General features: G+C 39.2%; 2 protein-coding genes across 2 annotated transcripts; both read right to left on the reverse strand.

The window, feature by feature from the left end:
- Positions 1-15397: 15397 nt before the first annotated feature.
- Positions 15398-21079, reverse strand: PYURF (PIGY upstream reading frame). Its single transcript, XM_036246421.1, has 3 exons — positions 20786-21079; positions 18693-18907; positions 15398-15497 (listed from the first exon to the last, which is right to left on the reverse strand). The coding sequence occupies exons 1-2, from the start codon at positions 20992-20994 to the stop codon at positions 18766-18768; spliced, it is 351 nt and encodes a 116-aa protein (XP_036102314.1). The 5' UTR covers positions 20995-21079; the 3' UTR covers positions 15398-15497; positions 18693-18765.
- Positions 17426-18694, reverse strand: PIGY (phosphatidylinositol glycan anchor biosynthesis class Y). The gene has a single exon (XM_036246448.1). The coding sequence runs from the start codon at positions 18670-18672 to the stop codon at positions 18457-18459; it is 216 nt and encodes a 71-aa protein (XP_036102341.1). The 5' UTR covers positions 18673-18694; the 3' UTR covers positions 17426-18456.
- Positions 21080-24139: the final 3060 nt, after the last annotated feature.

Here is a 24139-nt window from a genome sequence, read left to right on the forward strand (position 1 = left end):
AAAAAATACCCTTGGTGAAAATTTAAAAAAATAAAAGACAATTGTAGGGCTCTTGCTTCCAGTTCAGTAGCTAATGAGGTTTTCCTTTTCTCTGAAGGTTATAATCCTACTCCTAGCTCACCAAGACTGGCAGAAATGTATGAGCTAACCAGCTATCCACGTTATTTCATTTCCCTTTTTACCAAATACATCTGAACTTATTTACATTTTAAAAGTGTGGGTTGATGTAGAACTCTTTGGGAAAGTGCCCAGGGTTTAATTGGCAAATAAATGAGCACTGAAAATATAAGGTAATGTAAAACTTTTTCTTAGAATTGTATGTATCTAAATACTGCTGACTAGCAATTTAAATTGCCCTGGCTCTAAGTACTGAGACCTTAAACCATCAAGTGTTTAAGGCTATGTGGTAAGATGTAAGTTTTTTTTTTTTGTCCTTTCATTTATCAGAATTGTTCTCATTTCGATTTTTTGGACACTTCAGTAGACATCCAGTATCCTGTCATATTCAGTCATTTTTCATTTATCTTCAATATTCTGTCAAAAATTAAACTACTACATGCAGGCTCGATTTAAAAAATACAGGTATGTATGCCAATTTTTTTGTTTGTTTGTTTTATTAACAAATCCAATGGTAAATGCCTTCTTAAGCATATAGTATTTTGGGGGTGATAAGGGAGCCACCTACTGGTGAAACTAATGGGCGTCACATTCAGGTTACTCATACTCTAATGAAGAAGGCAAGAAAGAGTGTCATAATTTAGGCTGGCTTGGCCTTGAGGTATGTTAGGGCCTTAATAGCAAAGGGTAAAGCTTGGGCAGTTGGCCTGGTTGTAGAGTTTTGACCTTGAGGTCGGTGCCTGTAGTCTTCTAAATGGCACTCAGAGAGGTGTAGCTTGGACTTGATTGGAATTAGCACTATATTTAAGGAAGTCCAATGTAGTGAAGAAAACATAACGGTAGAAATAGAGGTGACAGAAGATTCTTGAAATTCGGACCCAAATAAGTGCCTGTTAGGTTTGTAAAAAGTATCTGTTTTGAATGAACTGTCATCAGCTGAATTGGTTCTGCTTGTCAACATATCCAGCAAGGTGCTTTTGAAGTTAAAATTGGACAATTAAAAATGCCTTGGAAAATGTACTTTATTACCTTTTTGTACAGATTAAATTTAATATAGATATAGCATTTTTTTTCTTTATTGATATTGGAGAGAGGAAAGGAGAGGGAGAGAGAGAGAGAAACATCGATGAGAGAGAACATCGATGACCGCCTCCTGCATGCCCCGTACTGGGGTTTTGGCCCACAACCTGGGCATGTGCCCTGACCCGGAATCGAACCAGCAACTTCTTGGTGCATGGATTGAGCTCAACCACTAAGCCACACCAGCTGGGCTACGCAAATAATTTTTAAAACTCTAACGAACTCATGTGATTCCATGTGATTCCAACCTGTCAGCCAGGTATTCTATTCAGCTATTTTAGTCCCACTTTTATATTTTATTCACCCATTTTAAAAATCTAGTTAACATTTGATGGGCAGCTACCATTTTCCAGACTGTGTGAGGCATTTTACATGTGTTATTTAATCTTTCTGACAATCTGTGGGAAAACTGAGGCTTTTTGAGGTTAAGGAACTTGCTCATAGAGAGGGGCAGGTTTAACACTTGGTCTTATAAATATTTTAAATACTGAGGTTTGAAACTTGTATCTCTATAAAATGATAGAGGCATTCATCCAAATAAACCAGTAAAAGGAGATTTTGGGGAGGTTGAACATCCAGATGGAAATGTGTGTTAATCAGGAGAGAAGATAGGTAGATATGAAGGTTACATGCCTGCACATAGTAAATGAAGTTATGTGTCTTTTAAATTTGTGTTTATTGTTGAAAGTATTACAGATGTCCCTCCTGTTTTTCCCCTGTTGACACCCTTCTCCCTGCTACCCCTCCCCTCGCCTTCACTGCACTGTTGTCTGCATTCATTGGTGATGCATATATGCATATAAATTTTTTGGTTTATCTTCCCTCCACCCCCAGCCATTCTCTTTGAGGTTTGTCAGTCTGTTCCCTACTTGATGTCTCTGATCTGTTTTCTCTGTCAGCGTATTTTGTTCATTATATTCCACAATAAGTGAGATCATGTGATACTTGCCTTTATCTGACTGGCTTATTGAACTTAGCATTATACTCTCCAGGTCCCTCCATGTCATCTCAAAAGGTAAGAGATCTTTCTTTCTTACAGCTGTGTAGTATTTCACTGTGTAAATGTACCACAGCTTTTTAATCCCCTCATCTACTGATGGACAAGTGGGCTGTTTGAAGATCTTAGCTATTGTGAACAGCACTGCTATGAAAATAGGGATGCATATATTCTTTCTGAATGCTGTTTCAGGCTTCTTAGGATATATTCCTAGAAGTGGGTTCACTGGGTCAAATGGCAGTTTCATTTTTAATTTTTTGAGGAAACACCATATTGTTTGCTATAGTGGCTGCACCAGTCTGCATTCCCACCAGTAGTGTCATAGAGTCCCCTTTTCTCCGTACCCTCGCCAGCACTTGTTGTTCTATGATTTGTTGATGGCGGCCATTCTGGCAGGTGTGAGGTGATACCTCATAGTTGTTTTAATTTGCATCTCACTGATGATTAGTGATGTTGAACATTTTTTCATGTCTCCTGGTCATTTGTATGTTCTCTTTGGAAAAGTGTCTATTCAGGCCCTCTGCCCATTTTTAATTGAATTGTTTGTCTTCCTTTTGTTGAGTTGTATGAGTATTTTATATATTTTGGGAAATTAACCTCTTATCCAATGTATCATTGACAAATATGCTCTCCCATATAATGGATTCCCTTTTCATTCTTTTTTTTTAATCCTCACCTGAGAACATTATTTTTCGTTTTTTGTTCAGACAGAGTGGGAGGGAGGGAGGGAGAGAGAGAGAAACATCGACGTGAAAGGGACACATCAACTGGCTGCCACCCGTACGACCCAACCAGGGCCGGGGACAAACTGCAACGGAGATACGTGCCCTTAGCAGGAACCGAACCCGGGTCTCTCTGGACTGCAGGCTGACGCTCTAACCGCTGAGCCAAACCGGCCAGGGCCCCTTTTCATTCTGATGCTGGTTCCTTTTGCTGTGCAGAAGGTTTTTAGTTTGATGTAGTCCCATTTATTAATTTTTTCCTTTGCTTCTCTTGTCCTAGATGTATCAGTAAAAATTCTGCTACATGTGATATCTGAGATTTTGCTGCCTACGTTTTCTTCTAGAATGTTTATAGTTTCACAAGTTAAATTTAAGTCTTTTATCCATTTTGAGTTTATTTTTGTGTATAGTGTAAGAGTGTGGTGTAGTTTCATTGTTTTGCATGTAACCGTCCAATTTCCCAACACCATTTATTGAAGAGACTGTCTTTATTCCATTGCATGCTCTTGCCTCCTTTGTCAAATATTAATTAAACATAACATCTTGTGTTGATTTCTGGGTTCTTGTTTTGTTCCATTGATCTATATGCCTTGTCTTATGCCAGTACCAGGCTGTTTTGATTACAGTGGCTTTGTAGTACAATTGTGATTCCCTCCCACTTTGTTCTTCTTTTTCAAGATTACCGTGGCTCTTCAGGGTCTTTTTTGGAGTATTCTAGGTCTGTGAAATATGCTGTTGGTATTTTAATAGGGATTGCATTGAATCTATATATTGCTTTGGGTAGTATGGACATTTTAATGATGTTGATTCTTCCAATCCATGGACATGGTTTATGCTTCCACTTTTTTATATCTTCCTCTTATTTCTTTTTTCAATGTCCTGTAGTTTTCTGAGAACAGGTCTTTTACCTCCTTAAGTTTCTTCTAAATATCTTAATTTTTCTGTTGCGATGGTAAATGCGATTTTTTTTTTTAGTTTCTCTTTCTGTGTGTTCATTATTGGTGTATAAAATTGCCATCAATTTCTGAATGTTGCCCTGGCCGGTTTTGCCCAGTGGTTGGAGCATCAGCCCACAGACCAATGAGTGTTGGGTTTGATTGCGGCCAAGGGCACATACCTCGGTTGTGGTTCATCCCCAGCCCTGGTCAGGTAGTATGGGAGGCAACATGTTGATGTTTCTTTCTTTCTCCCTTGCTTCCCTTCTCTCTCCCTCCCACTCTATCTGAAGATAAATAAAAAAATATCCTCGGTTGAGAATTTAAAAAAAGAATAAATAAATAAATAAAAATAAAATTGCCATCAATTTATGGATGTTAATTTTGTATCCTGCTACTTTGCCAAATTCATTTATTAGATCTAGTAGTTTTTTGGTGGAGACTTTAGGGTTTTACTGAAAACATTGAAAATTACCTAAATATTGCATATGCCTAAGAAGACTTAAGCTTAATAACTTACTACACATAAACTTAGTAAATGTAGAGATCATTAAATCTGTATTAGTATTCCTCAAACTATTAGGTCTTGAGACTCTCAAATTATTGAGGACACAAATAGCTTTTATTTATGATGGTTACATTTGCCAATACTTGCAATATTAGACATTAAAAGTGATAAATATTTTAAATTCAGGACTACACAAGTATTAGGTATCATAGAGCCTCTGAGAAACTGTTCTGTACTCATGACAGAATGTGAAAGAGACAAGTAACATCTTAGTATTATTATGAAAGTAGTTTTGACCTCATGGACCCCCTGTAAAGTCCTCAGAATTCTCAAAAGTTGTGGGTCTGGGCAACACTTTGAGAAGCACCAATCTGTATGTTCAGAAAACTCCAATTTTAATCCCAGAAAGCTTACTATAAAACTTGACAAGCTGATTCTAAAATGTATATGTATAAATAAAGGCCTAAGAATAGCAGGAATAATTCATAAGGTGAATAAGGATGGGGAACTTGGCTTACCAGATATCAAGACTAGAAAGCTGCATTCATTACGACAGTATGGTATTGGTGCAGGTTTTAACAATTGAATGGAAAGAAAAGAAAGCTCAGAAATTGACCCATGCTTTCTTGGAACTTTGTTAGAGGTAGCATATTAGATCAATGAGAATAGGAGTACCATTCAGTTAATGCGTCTGAGGAAAACTGAGAGCAGACAACTTATGTCATATACAAAAATCAACTCCACATGGATAAAGGACTTAAATTTTAAATGTAAAAATGATGGAAATATGGACAAATATCTTTCTCACCTTTGGGGTTTCTTAAGTAAGACATAAAAAGTACCAACAGTAAAGGGAAGGTTGGTAAATATAACTGCAATAAGATTTTAAAAGTTCTCTGTTCATCAACAGATACCTTAATGAAGGAGAAAAGACACTCTTCAAACTGCTAGATATTTGAAACACATTTTGGGGGTGGTAGAAAAATGTGATAGGGAAGGTATCTCCTATGGGTAGGTATAAGATATTAGCATTGTTTTAGTTCTTGTTCTGGGGGGTAGGTTCACAGATGTTCTTCATAAATATACCCATAAATAAGCTATACATGGACATGTAATGAGAGGATAATAAACCAAATACTGTAATGAATTCAGTTTTGTCAGCTGAGTTCCCATTACTCTCCCTCATCCTGCAAAAAAACACGAGTAAAAGATAGTCTGTTTTTTTATCACAATACTATAATAAAAACTCCATAAGGAAAAGAGTTAGCTTTGTTTCCACCATCTCCCAGAAGGAGACCTTCCCCAGTGACCCTTTGAAAACAGTTAACCAAGCTCTTCTCAGTCATACCTGTATCATTTACATAGTTTCCAGCTGCACATATCTCACAGTACTGGAGGTGGCATTTTCATCAGTATATCTTACCTACTGGTCTCAGGGCTTATTGACAGGAAAGAAATAAATCTCAATATTATATCCCTTATGCCTGCTATATTAAGTACTTAAAAAGTTATGTTTGTTGAATGAATAAAGAAGTAAAGGATTAAATAATATAATATGAGACATATTACTTTAAATGTATTTATAAAGTACCATAGGACAACAGAGGATGGAAATATAAAGACTGGCTGCTCCCATTCTGATATAACCTCTGTTCTTGCACTTGCCTGGAAACAATCAAGGTGGTCAAATTTCAGATCTGTCTGAAGCTTGATATTGGGACAGCAGATACAGAGACGGTCCTTTGACCTATCTATCCACTCCACAGATTTCCTAAGGGATACCTGATATTTAAGAGGAGAGTTATTATTTGTTCTGTAAGTAAAGTCCCAAAGCTAAATAGATAACACCAATTTGAATGAATTTCAGTGTCAGTAAATATATTATCAATCCTTTTCTAAATAAAAACCTACAATCACTAGGTAAAGGAAGTTAGGGTGGTAAAAAGAGAGTGGGAATCAGGTAGGGAGCCTACAGAATTGCAAATAAACTTCTAACTTCACATTTAAAGATAGTTGAGGTCTGGCCCTGTTTAGACTGTCAACACATTGTGAACCATACCTGATTTCCCACCTTCAGAATAGTCATGCACTTGATATGTATTTTACAAGATGTATCTAGTGATCATGATTATTTTTTTAAAACAAAATTATTCTTTAGGAATTTGCAAATACTTCTGGATGATGAAAGCGCTGACTTTGAAGAAGTATTTTTTATCCATTTTAATGTGAGTAACAATAAAAACCAGATTACAGATCGGATTTAATCTGATTAACCCTTTACATACTTACTTAAACATGTCACCCAATAATAAAAAATGAAAGAAAAACTTCTAAATTAAGTTAGTGCAAAAGTCTTTTTTTCTCCTCATGTTTTATAAGCTGGGTGTGTCAGTTAGATTTTACTGTGTAACAGACAACTCCTAAATTTCGTGGCTGAAAACAGCAAACACAATTCTGTGGGTTTCTGGACTGGGCCAACTTGGCTGAGCTGGATGGTCTACAGTGGCCTTGCCCACATACCTGGTTATTGGCAGGCTGGTTCGTTTATGGGGTGTGAGCTGGAACAGCTTGTCTCTCTTCTGTCTGTTTTCATCCAGTAGGCTAGCTGAGGCTTCTTCACAGCACGGTCTCAGGGAACAAAGAAATGGCAAGCTCATACATACAAGCTTCTTTTCATGCCTTTGCTTCTGTCGGATCCCATTGGCCAGAGTACTTCACAAAGTCACATCCAGATTCAAGGGCTACAGAAACAAACTCCCCTCTTGATGGGAGGCGGTACAGAGTCACATTGCAAAGGGGCATGAATACTGGGATGGGGGTGGGTTATGGCCATTTTTGCAAATCCACCACACTAAGTCTATACTGCATAAAGTGAACACTGAAATATGGCAATTTTCCAATTAATATTTTCAGTGTTGTCAGTTAAAATAGATAATTCGAGTATTTTATTTATTTTTCACGCTGCATGATAAGGTGGTAACTTTTATTTGTATATTCCTTTCTAGTTTTTGTGACAAAAATGTACATTTCTACCTATTATTGAGGAAAACAGGTACGTTTCAAAGTGTATTTGATGGTAGACTGTTCAGGACTATTTTGGAAATGCTATCTGAGTTTATTTGTGGTTGCAGGTGAATTGGGACAAAACTGATGTAGACTTAATTCCTCATGGAAGTTGCATAATTGTCAACCAGACTAACAGTAGGTACAAAAAAGTAATATATATATATATATATATATATATATTTAAACACTATTTATTTCACTGGACTCTAAAATGTTCTTGTAGTTATTATAATTTTTCATTCCCAAATTCTTAATAAGTTAGAGAGTTGCTGTGTTGTGTATATGTATGTCTTCTGGAGTTTATATTCTGTTAGGAAAGAAAATGGCATTCTCAAAGAGGCCTTCCCTTATCCTCTTGTCTAGCACTATACCACCAACCTTTCTCTCTGTTCCCTTATCCTGCTTTACTTTTTCTTTCCATGTGACACTTTCCCTGCCTTTAGGATTTCTTTGCTTATTTCCTCATCAGTGTTTTTCCCCACTGTGATGAGCTGCACGATGGCAGGGACTTGATCTTCCTCACCACTATGCATCCAGTGCCTCGACTAGTCTACACTAGTGCCTGGTCCATAGCAGGCACTTAGTATTAATATTATTAGATGCTACTGTGTTATGGAATAGAGTGCGGGATTATAGAATGTTCCCTTGATAGTTGGTCAGAGTGGCAAAGAGTTGTCTAGTGATCATTCTGGCCCAAGCCAAATATTTTTCTTTAATTTTTAATCTTTATTTTAAAAATCTTTGTATTGAAGTATAATATACAGAAAAGGGCACACATGATAAGAGTACAGATCAAGAAGTAGAATATTTACCGCTCTGTAGTATATTTTATGAATATATCCCCATTCATCCATAGTATTATTGATGGATATAAGGTCTTTGCTTCTTCTTCTTCTTTTTTTTTTTTTATCCTCACCCGAGGACATTTTTCCATTTTTTGTTCAGGTAGAGTGGGAGGGAGAGAGAGGAACAGAGAGAGAGAGAAACATCGATGTGAAAGGAACACATCAAATGGCTGCCACCCGCACGACCAACCAGGGCCGGGGACAAACTGCAACCGAGGTACGTGCCCTTAGCGGGAACCAAACCCGGGTCTCTCCAGACCGCAGGCCGACGCTCTAACCGCTGAGCCAAACCGGCCAGGGCAGGTCTTTGCTTCTTAACAACTACTTTGTGCTCTTTCCCTGAAAGAATTGGCAAATGTGCCCAAAGGGAAAAACTACAAGTAAAATGCTGGGCCCTCCTCAGTGAGCTTCCCTTTTTTCTTAGTCCAGAGGTCTCTCAAGTCTTGTCTCAGGTTTGGAAGCCTGGAGCTATATGTGTTTTTGTATATTGTCTGCCTTTTTCTAGTCCTTATTGGATGAGAGCAGTTGCTACAAGTTATTCCATTATAGCTAGAAGTATAAATTCCTTCTTTTTTGTTGTTGTTGTTTTTTTAATTTTTCTTTATTGACTTTAGAGAGAGAGGAAGAGAGAGGGAGAGAGAGATAGAAACATCAATGAGAGAGAACATCAATTTACCACTTTCCACATGCCCTTCACTGGGGATCGGGCCCACAACCTGGGCATGTGCCCTGACTGGGAATGGAACCAGCGACCTCTTGGTGCATGGGTTGATGCTCAACCACTGAGCCACACCAGCTGGGCTTCCTTCTTTATTAACTGCAAATAATGTTATTTACTCCCTCTGACAAATTCCGACAATACATAAAAGTATAAAATAAAATAGGAAACTTCCCTCATTTCCTAAGTCCATTTCCCAGGTATGACTGGTAGCAGGTGAGGTTTAATTCTTCCAAACGTTTTCTATTCTAATCTGTGTCAATTCTCTTAACTCTGTGACCCTGACCAATCACTTGACTTTACTGTGTCTCAGTTTGCTCTTCATTAAAATGTCCTAAGAATCTGCCTCAAAGATTTTTATGAAGATTAAATTAGATAATATATGAAAAATGCCTGTAACAGTCTGTGTCACATGGTAAGCACTCAGTTAAGTGTGCTAGCTCTTATCTTCAGCCTCCTCCTCCTCGCCCTTCCTCCCATTTTGTTCAGGGTATTGCAGTGAGCTGAAATCATTTTTTGTTTCATTTAAGGACAGACTATGTTTCTAAGTATGTCAATTACATCTTCAACATCTCTGTAAAGGCAGTTTATGAAGAATTTCAAAGAGGATTTTACAAAGTGTGTGACAAGGAGATTATTGAATTTTTCCATCCTGAAAAACTATAGGATGTGATTATGGGAAATACAGATTATGACTGGGAAACATTTGAAAAGGTACATCATAAAGGCCAAGTAGTTTGAATTTAAATTTCTTTTCTATTTCCTGAATCCTTTTTTCTTTCTCTTTGCATTTTTCTCTAGAATGCACATTATGAACAAGGATATGATGACAGTTCACATCCCACAGTAGTGATGTTTTGGAAGGCTTTACCCAAATTGACTTTGGAGGAAAAGAAGAAATTCCTTGGTAAGTATTACATTAGGAATAGTTCTATAATCTTATGTCCTTTTTTATGGAATAAAAAAATCTTCTTTGTCTTAGGCACCATTTGCAGCAATTATACTTAGTGTAAGAGGCACTCCTGGTCCAGTTGAATGTTCTCTATGCCAGGTTGTCACATCAAAAAAATAAATGTTAATAGAGATCTCTTTTTCTGTGATTTCAACCCTGCCTATGCTCTTAAATTTTTCTTTTCTTCATCCAAGCTACACAGTGAGCTTTCTTCCTGTGGTTGTGTCCTCATTCAGTTATCCAGACTCTGTAGTTTCATGCACCCTCTCACTTTCAGGCTTTCTCTGAAACTCTGCCCTGTCTTGAACCTTCGCCTATCTCCTTTGCCTCTCTAAACCTTCCCCTCCTTAAAGATCCAGCTTAATTCCAAACTCTTAGAAGTCCCCCCAGTCACTCCAGCCTGATCCTCTCTCCCAGCTCTGAACTCCACAGCATTCATACTCAGAAGCACTTCTATGGCACCTTGCTTGGTTGTCTTTCACCCTTTTATTTCTTGTTTTTGTCTTTTCCTGCACAAGAAGCTAATATTCCCAACCAGACTGTAAGCTGCTTGAGGGCTGTGTTTGTGTGTCAGACAGATCGTGTGTGTGTGTGTTTTTAAAGTATTTTTTCTTTATTGGTTTTAGAGAGAGAGGAAGGGAGAGGGAGAGAGAGAGAAACATTGATGAGAGAGAACATTGACTGGCCGCCTCCTGCATGCCCCCCACTGGGGATTTGGCCCACAACCGGGGCATGTGCCCTGATTGGGAATGGAACCGGCGGCGTCCTGGTGCAGGGGTCGACGCTCAACCACTGAGCCACACCGACCGGGCCAGACTTAGTTTTAACATAGTCCCCAGTGCAGTATAGGACTCTGCGCATGGGCCCTCCAGTAAATGTTTAGAATAAAAGTATTTTCTCTTGACAAATTTTGGTGATATGTGAAACATCATTCCATTTTATTCTGCTTTTTAGTGTTTCTTACAGGAACTGAAAGAATTCAAGTAAAAGGTTTAAAGAGCATGAAAATAACATTTTGCTGTCCTAAAAACGTGAATGAAAAAGATCCCATAAGAGCACTTGCATGTTTTAGTCTCCTCTACCTTCCTAAATATTCTACAATGGAAGGAATGGAAGAAGCACTTCAAGTAGCCATCAACAGCAACAGAGGATTTGGCTGACCCTACCTCATACCATTGACTCCTGTTTGGAAATATTTTCAAAAATAAAATTAATTAAAAAATTTATTAACACAAAAATCTTGTTGACTATTTAATATGTTTACCTATTCATATTAGAATCACTGATTTTGCATGTAAGATCTATTAGTTATAATATAGATTAGGCTGTTAAAACAAGGCAACCCTAAAACACAGTGCATTAAATAAGACAAGTTTATTTTTCTCTCATAAATACCTGGGTAGTTTGTCCAGGGCTGAGGTGGTGCTTCTCCCACTCATACTGCTGTGGTAAGTCAAAGATGATATAGCCCTGTTGCAAGTTTCAGTGGAAACTTGCCCATTTCCATCTTAAATCATATCTATTGCATTTGAAACTGTTGACTACTTTCTCCTCAAAACTGTCGTGAACTGCTAGACTGTGGCTTTCTTTTTCTCGGCTTCTTTCCCATCTCCTTTGTATCTTTCTCTTACACTCCCCTGACCTAAAGTACTAGTGCAGTCCTGTTTTCTCACTTTCCACATACTTATTATCAGCGTCAGGGCTTCAATTATTACATCCATATTGATGCTACTCAGATCTCTCTCTGACCTACAGGACTGTATCTCTGCCTGCATGCCCCTTGGCTCCTTAATCTCAACACATTCAAGGAGGAAAATATCATTTTTCTCTATCCTCAGTTTCAGGCGGTACACCAATATCTCCAGGCAGAATCCTTCAATCATTTTCCCTTCCTTCCTCTTCATCCCCCAACATTGAATAATCAATTATGTCCTGACAATTCTTGTTCTAAATCTCTCTTTAACCCCACTGTCAATGCTGTACTGAGGCTCACATCATCTGTCCCTTCACTGCAACAGTCACCTCTCAACTGGTCTTTTCTTTAGACCAACACTCTCCAATAGAACATTCTGTGGGGCTGGAAATCTCCCATATGTGCACTATGCCATAGATCAGGCAGTAGTGGAGGGAACAGAGTTCAGAGCTGTGCTGTTCAGTATGTGACTATTTAATTAAAAGTTAAAATTTAAAATTCAGTTCCTCAGTCACATTAGCCACATTTCAAGTCCTCAGCGACGACATATGACTGGGAGCTACTGTGCTGGCAAGCAAATGTGGATCTAACCACCACAGGAGTCGATAACATACAAAATCCCTGTAATTTTCAATGTGCTTTTTTCTTTTTTTCTTGGAAAGAAGAGCCACAGTGTTTATCAGCTGCACAAATTAAGTTATTTGAAAAGTTAGGCCCTGGCCAGTTTGGCTCAGCAGTTGAGCGTCAGCCTGCGGACCAGAGTCCTGGTTTCGGTTCTTGCTAGGGGCATGTACCACCAAAAAAAAGAGAAAATAACAAGTTAGACAATAAAGCCCAGCTCCCAAATCCTTCCTGTAAGCTCCAGCCCCGCCTCCCACCATTGCCCTGTATACATAGCCTACTTCATTCTAGTCATTTGTAACTGTCTTGGTTTCCTGTATGGGCCAGTTTCCTGTTTTCACACATGCTTTTTCTTTTGCCTAGGAACTCTGTTCTCATCCCACCCATTTTTCTTTATTCACCTCGATTCCACATCCCTGCCTTGAGTTATCCCCACTTGTTCCTTGGGATTCACTTCAGCTATCATGGCTATCTAGTAGATGCCATGAGAATGAATTAATAAGTGATTGTGGAATATGGCTACCTAGCTCAGCATTTCACAGGTGTAGTCATCTGAGGGCCTAGTTGTCATGGTTCAATAAATTAGCCTAAAGAGCCACCTAGTGGCATATGCAGAAGATAGCAATTCCAATATAGCATTTCACTAAAAGGGACAAATCTTGGAAAGGAGACAGGTCTTTCCCCCAACAGTAGTGAGAATCTACTGTTTCTTGGCTAAGTAATTTTCTATTATCTACCTCACTTAAAACTAGTACCAGGTCTGGAAGTAGGTATCATCTTTTTCATCTTACAGATGCAGAGTCTGAAGTTCAGAGAGGCTTCCTTTGCAGGATTAGGAGAAAATGAAGAGGGAGAGTAGGTCACAAGTCCTTTTTGGCTCTCTCAGAGTAGGAAATTGTCACTTAGAAAGTTGGTAGAATGGATGTTATTTATGGAGTGATTCAAGATGATCCCTGTCAGTGATGGCAGATAACACAAAGGAAAATAATCTTTTTTTTTTTGTCCTCACCCAAGGACATTTTTCCATTTTTTTGTTCAGACAGAGTGGGAGAGAGAGAGAGAGAGAGAGAGAGAGAGAGAAACATCAACGTGAAAGGGACACATCGAGTGGCTGCCACCCGCACGACCAACCAGGGCCGGGGACAAACTGCAACTGAGGTACACACCCCTAGCGGGAACCGAACCCAGGTCTCTCTGGACCACAGGCCGATGCTCTAACCGCTTAGCCAAACTGGCCAGGGCAAAAAAAATAATCTTGTTGAGAGGCTCTAAGGAATCAAGAAGTCCCCCTGTCATTTATTTTTTCCTTTATTGATTTTTAGAGAGAGGAAGAGACAAAAACACTGATGAGAGAGAACATAGATTGGCTACTTCCAGCATGCCCCCCACTGGGGATCTGGCTCACGTTGTGGGCATGTGCCCTGACACAGGCCGGGCAATCCTGTCATTTTGAAGCCAGCTAATTATTGGGGAGGAGAAATAGGGAAGAATCATAATCAGTGAAAGAATAACAGTAATTCTCATGATGGGTTTCCAGTGAAACAAATGGAGGTGGTGAAGTCAATGTGTGTATAGCGAGAGCTATGTAATGGGAAGCTAGTGAAGAAGAGTCCCCATTAATGGTTGGAAGCCAGAATGACTTGCTAGTGAGGAAGTTGGGAGATCACTAAAAAACATGGAGAATTTTCCAGAAAGGGTGTTGTATCTGAGTCACTAGAAGTAGCACATCATGGTGGACAAAATTTAGAAGCCTTAAGACCTACATTTCACTTTTGGCCATGCCTCTAACTAGCATTTGACCTCCAGCAAATTAACTTGGAACCACTGTGCTGTGCCTTACACTGGAAATTTAGACAGTGCTGTTTTTGTTTTGTTTTTTTCCGGTAACAGCTTTATTGATACATAGTTCATATAGCATGTAATTCAGCCAAATAACCTTTACAACTCAATGTATTTAGTATATTCACAGAACCGTGCTGATTGCCACAATTTTAGAACATTTCATCTCCTCAAAGAGAGACCCTGTACTCTTCACCCCCAGCCCTATGCAACCACTAACCTACTTTGTTTCTATAGATTTGCCTATTATTATGCACATTTCATGTAAATGAAATTCATGTGATTTTTCTGTAACTTGCTTCTTTCACTTAGCATGTTGTTAAGGTTAATCCACGTAGCATATATTGGTGCTTCATTCCTATTTTTTGCCAAATATTTGTTGTATTCACACATTTTAAATTATTTTTTTAAATGTTTTATTGATTTTTTTAAGAGATAGAAACATTGATCAATGTGAGAGAGAAACACACATTGGCTGCCTTCTGCACACCCACTACTGGGAATCAAGCCCAAAACCTGGACATGTGCCCTGACCTGGAATCAAACAGGGACCTCTCAGTCCACAGGAAGATGCTCAGTCCACTGAGCCACACCAGCAGGGCTGTATTCATACATTTTATCTATCTACTCATCACTTGGACATTTTTGCTTGTTTTTGGCTCTTATGAATAATGCTGCTATGAACACTTGTGCACAAGTTTTCATGTGGACATGTTTTCAATTCACCTTGTATATATACCTAGGGGAGGAATTGCTGGGTTATATCGTAACTTTGTTTAACTTTTTGAGGGACTACCAACTGTTTTCCAAAGAAGCTTTAGCATTTTATGTTCTCATCAGCAGTGTATGAGGGCCTGAGAAATTTATAAAACTGATTATCTATTAAGAAGTGCCGGTGAGCCCAGCCAATGTGGCTCAGTGGATTGAGCATCGTTCCAAGGACTGAGAGGTCTTGGTTCAATTCCTGGTCAGGGTACATGCCTGGGTTGCACGATCAGTCCCCAGTGGGAACCATGCAGGAGGCAGCAGATCAATGTTTCTCTCCCCTACTTCCTCTAAAAAAAAAAAATCAATGAAAACATATTGAAAAAAAGTGTAAGTGAAATAACAAACATTAACTCTAGGTAGTTCACCACAAACCCCCACCTCACCCCCAATCCCACACACACTTTTTTGTGCTATTGTCATACATATTTCATCTACATGTTACAGCCCAACAATACTTTATTGTTTTCATTATTTTAACATCTCCAACAGAAAAGGAGACTATATGTCTGTAGCATTGTTATATTAATCTTATGTACCTTTTCTGGTTCTGTTCATTTGTTCCTGTGAATTCGAGTTAACCATCTGATGTCATTTCCTTACTCCAGTAGAGTTTTGCTCCCCTCCATTTCCTTTGTGCTGTTAATGACAATATGATATATACCCCAAAATACAATTATAAACATATTTTCTATAGTTGTTGTGCAAATCAGTTCAGAAAAGAGAGAACATTTGCATTTACACTTTTATAATCACATAATTTCCTTTACTCTTCTGATGGCTTATACCTCCTGAGAAGATACATAACCCTCAACTAGGTGGATGTGGGAAGAGGGAGCCCTGTGTTCTTGGCTGTGCCCTCCTGGAGTGTCAATCACTGAACTGAGAAAAGGCAGAAAGATGTGAATGGTAGTTCAAATGCCACAAACTCTGCTGTATTTACTGAGTTTTAGATTTTCTTGTTTCTTCATTGGGCTGTATGCCCTTAGAACAATTTCCAGAGACTTGACATAGTTGTTGTGTTTATAATTTTCACCAGTTATGTTTCCACTGGGGAAATGGTCTGCAGAGTTCCTTGTGCTGCCAGTATTGTTTAGCTCTTTACAAAGTGCTTTCACATGTAATTTAATGTGTTCCTCATAATTGTTTAAAAGAAGCAGAAGGATTTCTAGCCCTAAAAATTAAATTCAGAGATGTTAAGGAACGTGCCTAAAATTACATGCTTGTTAGAGCCATGTGTTCACTTTCAGGAAGTTTCAGACTTAATGCCTGCTCTGTGCTAAGCATTCAATAAAAAATGTTGAGAAATTTATTGTCTAGACAGGAGATAGAAAAAGGCAATGGCAGTACAAAGTTAAGTGCTACAATAGAGGTAAAACAGATCGTACTTTAAGAAAACAATAAAAAGAGCATCAGCCTTGAATAAGAATTTAAACCCAAGAATTTTTTTTTTTTTTTTATCCTCGCCCGAGGACATTTTTCCATTTTTTTGCACAGATAGAGTGGGAGGGAGAGAGAGGAAGAGAGAGAGAGAGAGAAACATCAACGTGAAAGAGACACATCGAGTGGCTGCCACCCGCACGACCAACCAGGGCCGGGGACAAACTTGCAACCGAGGTACGTGCCCTTAGCGGGAACCGAACCCGGGTCTCTCCGGACCGCAGGCCGACGCTCTAACCGCTGAGCCAAACCGGCCAGGGCTAAACCCAAGAATTTTGATTCCTAATTGTTTTCCTTATAGATGAGTTTGCTCAAAATAAACACTGTACTGTATAGTGATTAAGAAGCTAGACTGAAGCCACATTGCTAGATAGTTTCAATTTCAGTCTAATTATATGCTGTTACCCTGGGTAAATCACTTAATATCTTTGTGCTTTAGTTCCCTCATCTGTAAAATGGTGCTAATATTACCTAACCTACCCCTTAGGTTATACGATTAAAGGTTTGTGTAATATGCCTGAAACTACCTAGTGTGCAATTTGTACTATATAAGTGATTACTAAATGAATTCTATTAGTGAGAATATGGAATTAATACTGACCTCCCCCAGGGATATACTGGTCGGTTTCCTCTAAAATCATAAAATGCTGAACTTGCAAAAGCTGAAAACAGACTTTTCAGAATACAATGATTGTTTTTTTTTTATCCTCACCTAAGGACATTTTCGCATTTATCTTTAGATAGAGAGGAAGAGAGAAAGAAACATCAATGTGAGAGAGACACATCAACTGGTTGCCACCCACACGACCCCAACCAGGGCCGAGGATCAACTGCAACCCAGGTACATGTCCTTAGTGGGAACCGAACCCCAGTCTCTCTGGTCTGCGAGCCGATGCTCTAACCACTGACCCAAACAGACCTGGGATACAATGCTTGTTTTATCAGCAAATTTGTTTCATTTACACTGACCACAGGGAGATTTAGGGTAAATGGGAACCTTTGTAGTTTTCTAAGTTATTTGCAGATTGCCATAAATTTTTAAAATGTGATTTGTACTGTAGTGTATACATTGAATCAATACCACACAAAATACATTTAACATCATGGTTTAATTTCCTTTTGTTAATCTGTCTACAGCTTCTATTAAACTACTTAAAAGATTCTAGAAAAATCAATGTAGTATATTCAATTTTTAGGTTTCTTTATAGTTACTACTAAAATATTTGTTATACCTCTGAAATAGTTATTATATTAACCTCAGTCTTGTTGAAAGTTCTGGAAAATCAGGAACTATTATGTCAAATGCTCATGCCCTTAGTAGTGCTAAACTGGTCTCCTAAAGCAGGTAAATAAACTGAAATGTGGTTCAAAACATAGTTCTCAGCTCAATAGGATACAATCAGCTATTTGTAAGACTTCTAACACCCCACCTCTACTCCCAGAGGTAAGTACTTTCTTGGGAACCTGTTCTATTTGAGTATTAAGTGCCTCTCTAAAAATAGCCTACATTTTAAAATTTAGAATATTTTTACATGTTCCCTCCCTTAGAACCACACTCATGACCAAAAACAAAAACCCTCCAAAATGTTTATGGAAAAGTGTCATCTTATTTTATTATTACTAATTTAAGTATTTGATTCCAAAGTAATGAAGGTAATTTTACAAACTCAGAATTTTTAAAGTCCATTAAATTTCCATTTTATTTTAGTTTTATATCACACTAATTCAAATGCATTTCTCTACAACTACTCCAACATAGCTCCTTTGGAATTATTTCAGTTATCTGTATAACATGAGACTTTACCAAAAGTCATGTTTTTAATCTAAAACAAACATAAAATTTCAAAATATTAATTTTTAGATGAAAGGGATAAGAAAGTCATTAGATGATGGTTGGGTTGTTGCTTTCCAAGAAGACATTGTGTTGAAATGTTTCTTCTGATATAGCAGTTATCAATTAGAACCTTCAAAGAACAAGGACAGAACCAAAGTACAATAAAAGAAGGCTTCTGCAGCATATGCTTCCCATAGTTCTAAGTAAAGCAAAGCATCTCTTCTGAAAATTAAGTGGGTTTCCAGTATTTCCATGCAGTTGAGCTTTCAGAGACAGACACTCAAGAATTATCATTAATTATATACTATCTTGGCTCTGATTGCATTAATTATGCCTAAAGAGTTTAATACCCATCCAAGTCCAAAGGTGGAAGAACACGTACACTGGTATGGTAATGGGCAAGAGCAAACTGTAAAAGCACAGGCTGGCTGCGCTAGTGCAGCCCTGTGGGAAGTTTTCTTCCACAGAAGCTGAGTAGAACAGTCCTGCTAAAGAGATCAATGGAATAAGGACAGTCAATGTAGGAAGAGACAGAAACATTCTTCTCTCCCACTTATTACCTGCCACTTTGACTTTTTAAAAGGTAGACAGTAGTAAGAAAATTTAGTTGTATCTGTTGTTTGTAATTATGATCTAGTGCTGCTCCATATCTTCTTGCTTCTTATTTTGATGTGTCATCCTAGCTGCCTGTGGTATCATATTAGGAATCCCATCAACAATTGGATAGGCTATTCCCAACTCTTCATTAATCAATTCATTTGTCGATGCTTCATATCTGAAGAGGGGGGAGAAAAAAATGAACTGTAAAAAACAAAATGCTTGGAAGAGCTTTATGTTCAATAAATAACACCATTTATCCAATTCTTGACACAGACTTAATCCCAGAAAAGCAGAAGTAAACTCCTTTTAACTCTAAAAGCAATAATAGCCAATTGAATCATTTCTTTTAGAAAATGAATCCCTAATTGTTCCTATTTTAATCAACGTCTCTCATGTTTTCTTTTTCACTTTATTTTCAATTTATGCCTTAAGTTTTTTTTAACTTATTTTTTTCTTTTTAAATCCTCACCTGAGGATATTTTTCCATTTTTGTTCAGATAGAGAAGGAGGGAGAGAGAAGGTAGAGAAACATTGATGGGCTGCCTCCTGCACGCCCCCTACTGGGGATGAGCTTGCAACCCAGGCATATGCCCCGACCAGGAATGGAACCAGGACCTCCCAGTCCATGGGAGGATGCTCAATCCACTGAGCCACACCGGTTGGGCTCTGCCTTAATTAAAAAAAATACCAGTCAGAAAAGATCTCCCCTTTCCATCATCACTCTGGTCACCCCCAAAACCATCCCAGTTAATTTACTACTGGAAAGACACTACAGAAAAATTCAACTTTCTCATTTTAGAATACACGAAGCAAACTCTGATCCATTAAAGGAAACCACTGAAAAATCAAAATACACAAAATAAAAGTATGAGAAAGATAAAAGAGCAGAAATGAGAAAACTGGAAAACAGCACATCTGCAGTGAGCTAGTTAAACAATCAGCTAAAAGGCAGATCAAATGATAATTTCAATGTTCAAGAAAATTTCATATGTTCATTAGGGAAAAAAAATCTAGAAAGAGAAATGCAGAAAAGATAAAAATTAAAAATGACTAGCAATTGACCAAGCAAAGATGGTACCACTCATAACATGTTGGTGTTCAGTATATTCAATCTGCAATACTCCTGTTGTCAGTATTCAGTATTAGTAGCCTGCACTGGAGAGCAGTTTATCCTAAAGACTCTAAGTTAAAAGTTAAGAAGGCCTTTACAAAAACCAGCTTAGCCCAGAACTAAAAGCCAAAGGACAGGACACGAAGCTTACACGGCACTTACACAAGGATCTGGAGGTACTACAGTATTTTCATCTTGGCTTAAAACCTTAATGGGGACTAGTCTTGATCCCACAACATCATAAACCTGGCTGTACATCACTTAGGGTGCTTTAAGAAGAGATTCGTAATTGCTCAGGCCCCGCCCCCACCTTCGATCGGGCGACCTGGGGGTGGTGCTTGGTGCTTGGGAATCGGCAGTTTTTATTTTTATTTATTTATTTTTATCCTCACCAGGACATTTTTCCATTTTTTTGTTCAGATAGAGTGGGAAGGAGAGAGAGGGGTACAGAGAGAGAAACATTAACGTGAAAGGGACACATCGAGTGGCTGCCTCCCACACGCACGACCCAACCAGGGAACCAGGGCCGGGGACAAACTGCAACCAAGGTACATGCCCTTAGTGGGAACCGAACCCGTCTCTCTGGACCTCAGGTCAGCGCTCTAACCGCTGAGCCAAACCGGCCAGGGCGGAATCAGCGTATTTAAAAGGACCCCGGATGGTTCCAAAGCACAGCCAGTGGCGAACCTACAAACGCCAGTCGGCAGTTTGATTTGGGAGGCCTGGGGCTCGCATCCCCCGCGGCCTGCTCCCGCCCTTCTCGCCACCGAGGGAGGAGCGCGGGAGCTGGCGGAGCCCCAAAAAATGGCAGCGGCGAATACCCGGACTGACCTGAAAGGCTGCCCAATGGCCGTAAGCGGTCGCGCGGTCCCCCTGCCCCTGCCCCTCCCCCTCCCCACAACGGGAGGCCGCGAAGGGAAGCCCGCGGCTGGCGACTCTCACCTGAGTGGCTTCTTGGAGAGGGGGCACACCAAGAACTCCAGCAGCGCCGGGTCGAAGGCGCGGGGCGGTCCCCCGTTCCTCTCGTTCCCGTCAGCGCACAGCCGCGACCCCGATACACGCAGGCACCTATGGGCGACCGTGGGGTGCGGCGCGCCTGTGCTCCGCAGCGCTGAGGGGAGGGGGAGCCTGCGGCCCGCTACACTCAGCATGGTCTGGCAGCCCGCGACTGCCCCTCACCGCTCTCCCGCTGAAGCTGACCCACCGCCTCCAGTCCGGCCGGCCAGGCCTCGCCCCGCCCCTTGGTGCTCTGGAAACGCAGCCCCCACAGGCGAGGGCTAGCGATTGGTTCCGAGGGCGTTCCTGACCCGACTGCTTTTCTCGGGGCACCGCTCAGTAAAGAAGAGCGCGGCCTGAAGCCAGACTCCTGTGGTGGCTGCTCTATCGTGTTTGCAAATAACAAAAATAATGCTTAAGTCGGGGTACCTTGAGTTTTCACTAGGGCATGTCTCTGGGTGCCAGGAAGCCAGTGGCCGGACCTCAGAGTCACGCAGTGTTAGACTGGGACCTATATGGTTATCTATAAAATGAGGTTTCAAACACTCTTGTCATATTAGGTATGGTAAAAGCACTACCTCCATCTCCGGCTGGTTTGGCTCAACGGTTGGAGCGTTAGCCTGTAAAACCGACAGTTCGGGGTTCGGTCCCCGCGAGGAGCATGTACCAAGAAAAAAAAAAAAAAAGAAGCACTAGCTTGCTTTATGTAAATCTTTACCACAATTCCTGTAAAATTATTGGCGTTTTTCTTTTCCTTTTCTCATTTAAAAAAATATTTAAGAACCGGAAAAGAATGGCTTAGTCCTCTTAACGTTCCAAAACGTCCATACTCTTACCCTGTGGGATTCATTTGTAATTCAGCTGCATAATAAAACACGGTTAAATTTACTTCTTTAAATGAGCTTGGAGACAGCAAGAGTCTAAATAACTGTGTAATCAGGCAAATGTTTCGTTAAAGGGGTGATCCATTGTGGATTTTTGCCCCCTGTTTGCCTCTGGCTCTCCAAAGAAATAAGACAGGTTTGATCTCTTGTCCTGCAGTAGATAACAGAGCTTGGGCTCTGGGGCCTGATAGCTTGGTTCCAAGTCCATAGTTTACTAGCTGTATGACTGCAGCAAATGACTTAACTACTCACTTTCCTTATCTGTATAATAACATTAATAATTGTTCCTACCTTGAAAAATTCCCTTGTGGGGATTCATATATGACAGAGAATTTAGAAAAGTGCCTGGGACAAATTAATGTTATCGATATTTTCATTTCCCCTATTCTTCCCGGTTCACTATAGTAAAAAATAATTTGTTAGTCACTAGTTTTTTCTCTTTGTTTTGTTGAATATTGATTTAAACCTTTTCTTTTTTTTTTTGGACTTGACCATTTTATACTTTGAGCTCCTGGGAGGTAGGGATGAGAGTGAGGGATATACAGGTACAAATATAAGATTATATTTTCAAGTTTATCTTCCACTCAGTAATGTAAAAATAAATTGAGAAATTTTTATATTGTTTGTCCACTCTATTTTTAAAAATCTACTACATTATTTGATGCTCTTTGTTTATTAATACTAAAATGATTTTAGCAGAGGGCAGTTGTTAAGAATGTAGGACTATTATAAAGTTCCTATGTTACCTTCACATTATTTCCTACTAGGACAGGAATTAATTTTTTAGTTTGTAGTTAGTTGATACTTTGGGCCCTAGGGAGGGGGTGAACTATAGGAAAGATATGTTTCAGTGAGTTCTGGGGAAGCAGAGCTTGACTTCTATCAGAATTGAATGGACTCAGGCCAGGCTGGGCAGGCCTAGGGCCTTGGCCCCTGTAGCACAGGGGTAGGCACCCATGCTTAAGGCCAGCTTCATTAGCCTCAGCTGCCTGGCCTGGCTGACAGATCCCTATCACCTGGGTTTCTAACCAGTTATAAATAAATTAGTGAAGAACGAAAAATAATGACTTGAAAGGTAACTGGGAATAAATGGATTATTAATGCTTATTGGAAAGTTGAAAAATAGTTTTTGTTTATTAGAATAAAGGAGAGGAGGACTCATAGGGTTTTTTTCCCCAGATATCAAGTAATTATCCATGATTCAGTAACTGAACCAAGGACATGAATGAGGGAGACCCATCAGTTAAGAAATTCTGCCCCAGTGTAAATCTAGAATTTAGGGCATGTTTTAAATAGCGCCAAGCCAGCACTGTTTCTGCTGTCCTTGAGGCCTGACGGACATCTCAATGCCTGTAGTAAAATTCTCTTGTATTAATCCAAACAACGTAAATATTAAGTTGCAAAATGTCAAAGCAAAACATCTCTAAACAGCCCCCAGTAAATAAGGAATATAACTCATTCGTGCATGTAATATACTAAGCTGAATGTAGATGATAGTATAGAATTGTAAAATCATTAGTCCTTTTTTACTGTTGGCACGACTATTATCTTTCCCATCTCAGAGCCCTGTGCGAACATGTAATAACATGATGGGTTCTGGGCTAAGGTACCTAATGAGCTGTGTGACCTTGGGGAAGCTATTTAACTTCTCTACCTTGATGTTATCACATGCAAAATACATGCATTCCTCTTTGTATTGTGCTTCTCTTTATTGGAATTCATAGGTGTTATGTTTTTTACAAAAATACTATTTTGTGATATCACTTTATTGTGATATTTGCTTTCTAACAGTGGTCTGGAACCAAACTTGAAATAGCTCCGAGGTATGCCTATGGTATAGCAATAGTCCCCATCTTATTAGAGTTATTGAGAGGCTCAAATTAAGTCCGTAGTAGAAAAGTAAAGCCATTATTAGCACAGGGTTAGCACAGACTACACTTTAAAAGTATTTTATCAGCAGTAAAATTACTTTTTGTGTTAAAGTTGGTGAAAATTCTAATTAAAAAATGTTGACAAAAGAAGTCTGGCCTAAGAAAAATTCTTAGAAGAGTTTATTTAAGCCAAATTGACAACAATTAATGGTAAGCAAAATATAAGTGTATTGGGGAAATGCTCTGGAGAAGGATTGTTTTACAGCTTATTTTATACATTAGAATCAAAGGAGGAGACATAAGGGGGGGGTTTACATGAAATTTGCTGGTAGTAAATTAAGGAAGTATGAGAAAGCAAAGCAGGGAAATCTCTGAGATTGGATAAAAGGTAAAAAGGAGAGACACATCTTTTACTTTGGTGGGTACGGGATAGTTAATAATTAACATTTACAGCACATAGAGATGGTATGTGGACAATAAGATAATAATGAGGCCCTGGCCAGTTTGGCTCAGCGGTTGGAGTGTCGGCCTGCAGTCCAGAGAGA

This window comes from Molossus molossus, unplaced genomic scaffold (genome assembly GCF_014108415.1).
Source record: "Molossus molossus isolate mMolMol1 unplaced genomic scaffold, mMolMol1.p scaffold_m16_p_1, whole genome shotgun sequence".
Classification (NCBI taxonomy): Eukaryota; Metazoa; Chordata; class Mammalia; order Chiroptera; family Molossidae; genus Molossus; species Molossus molossus.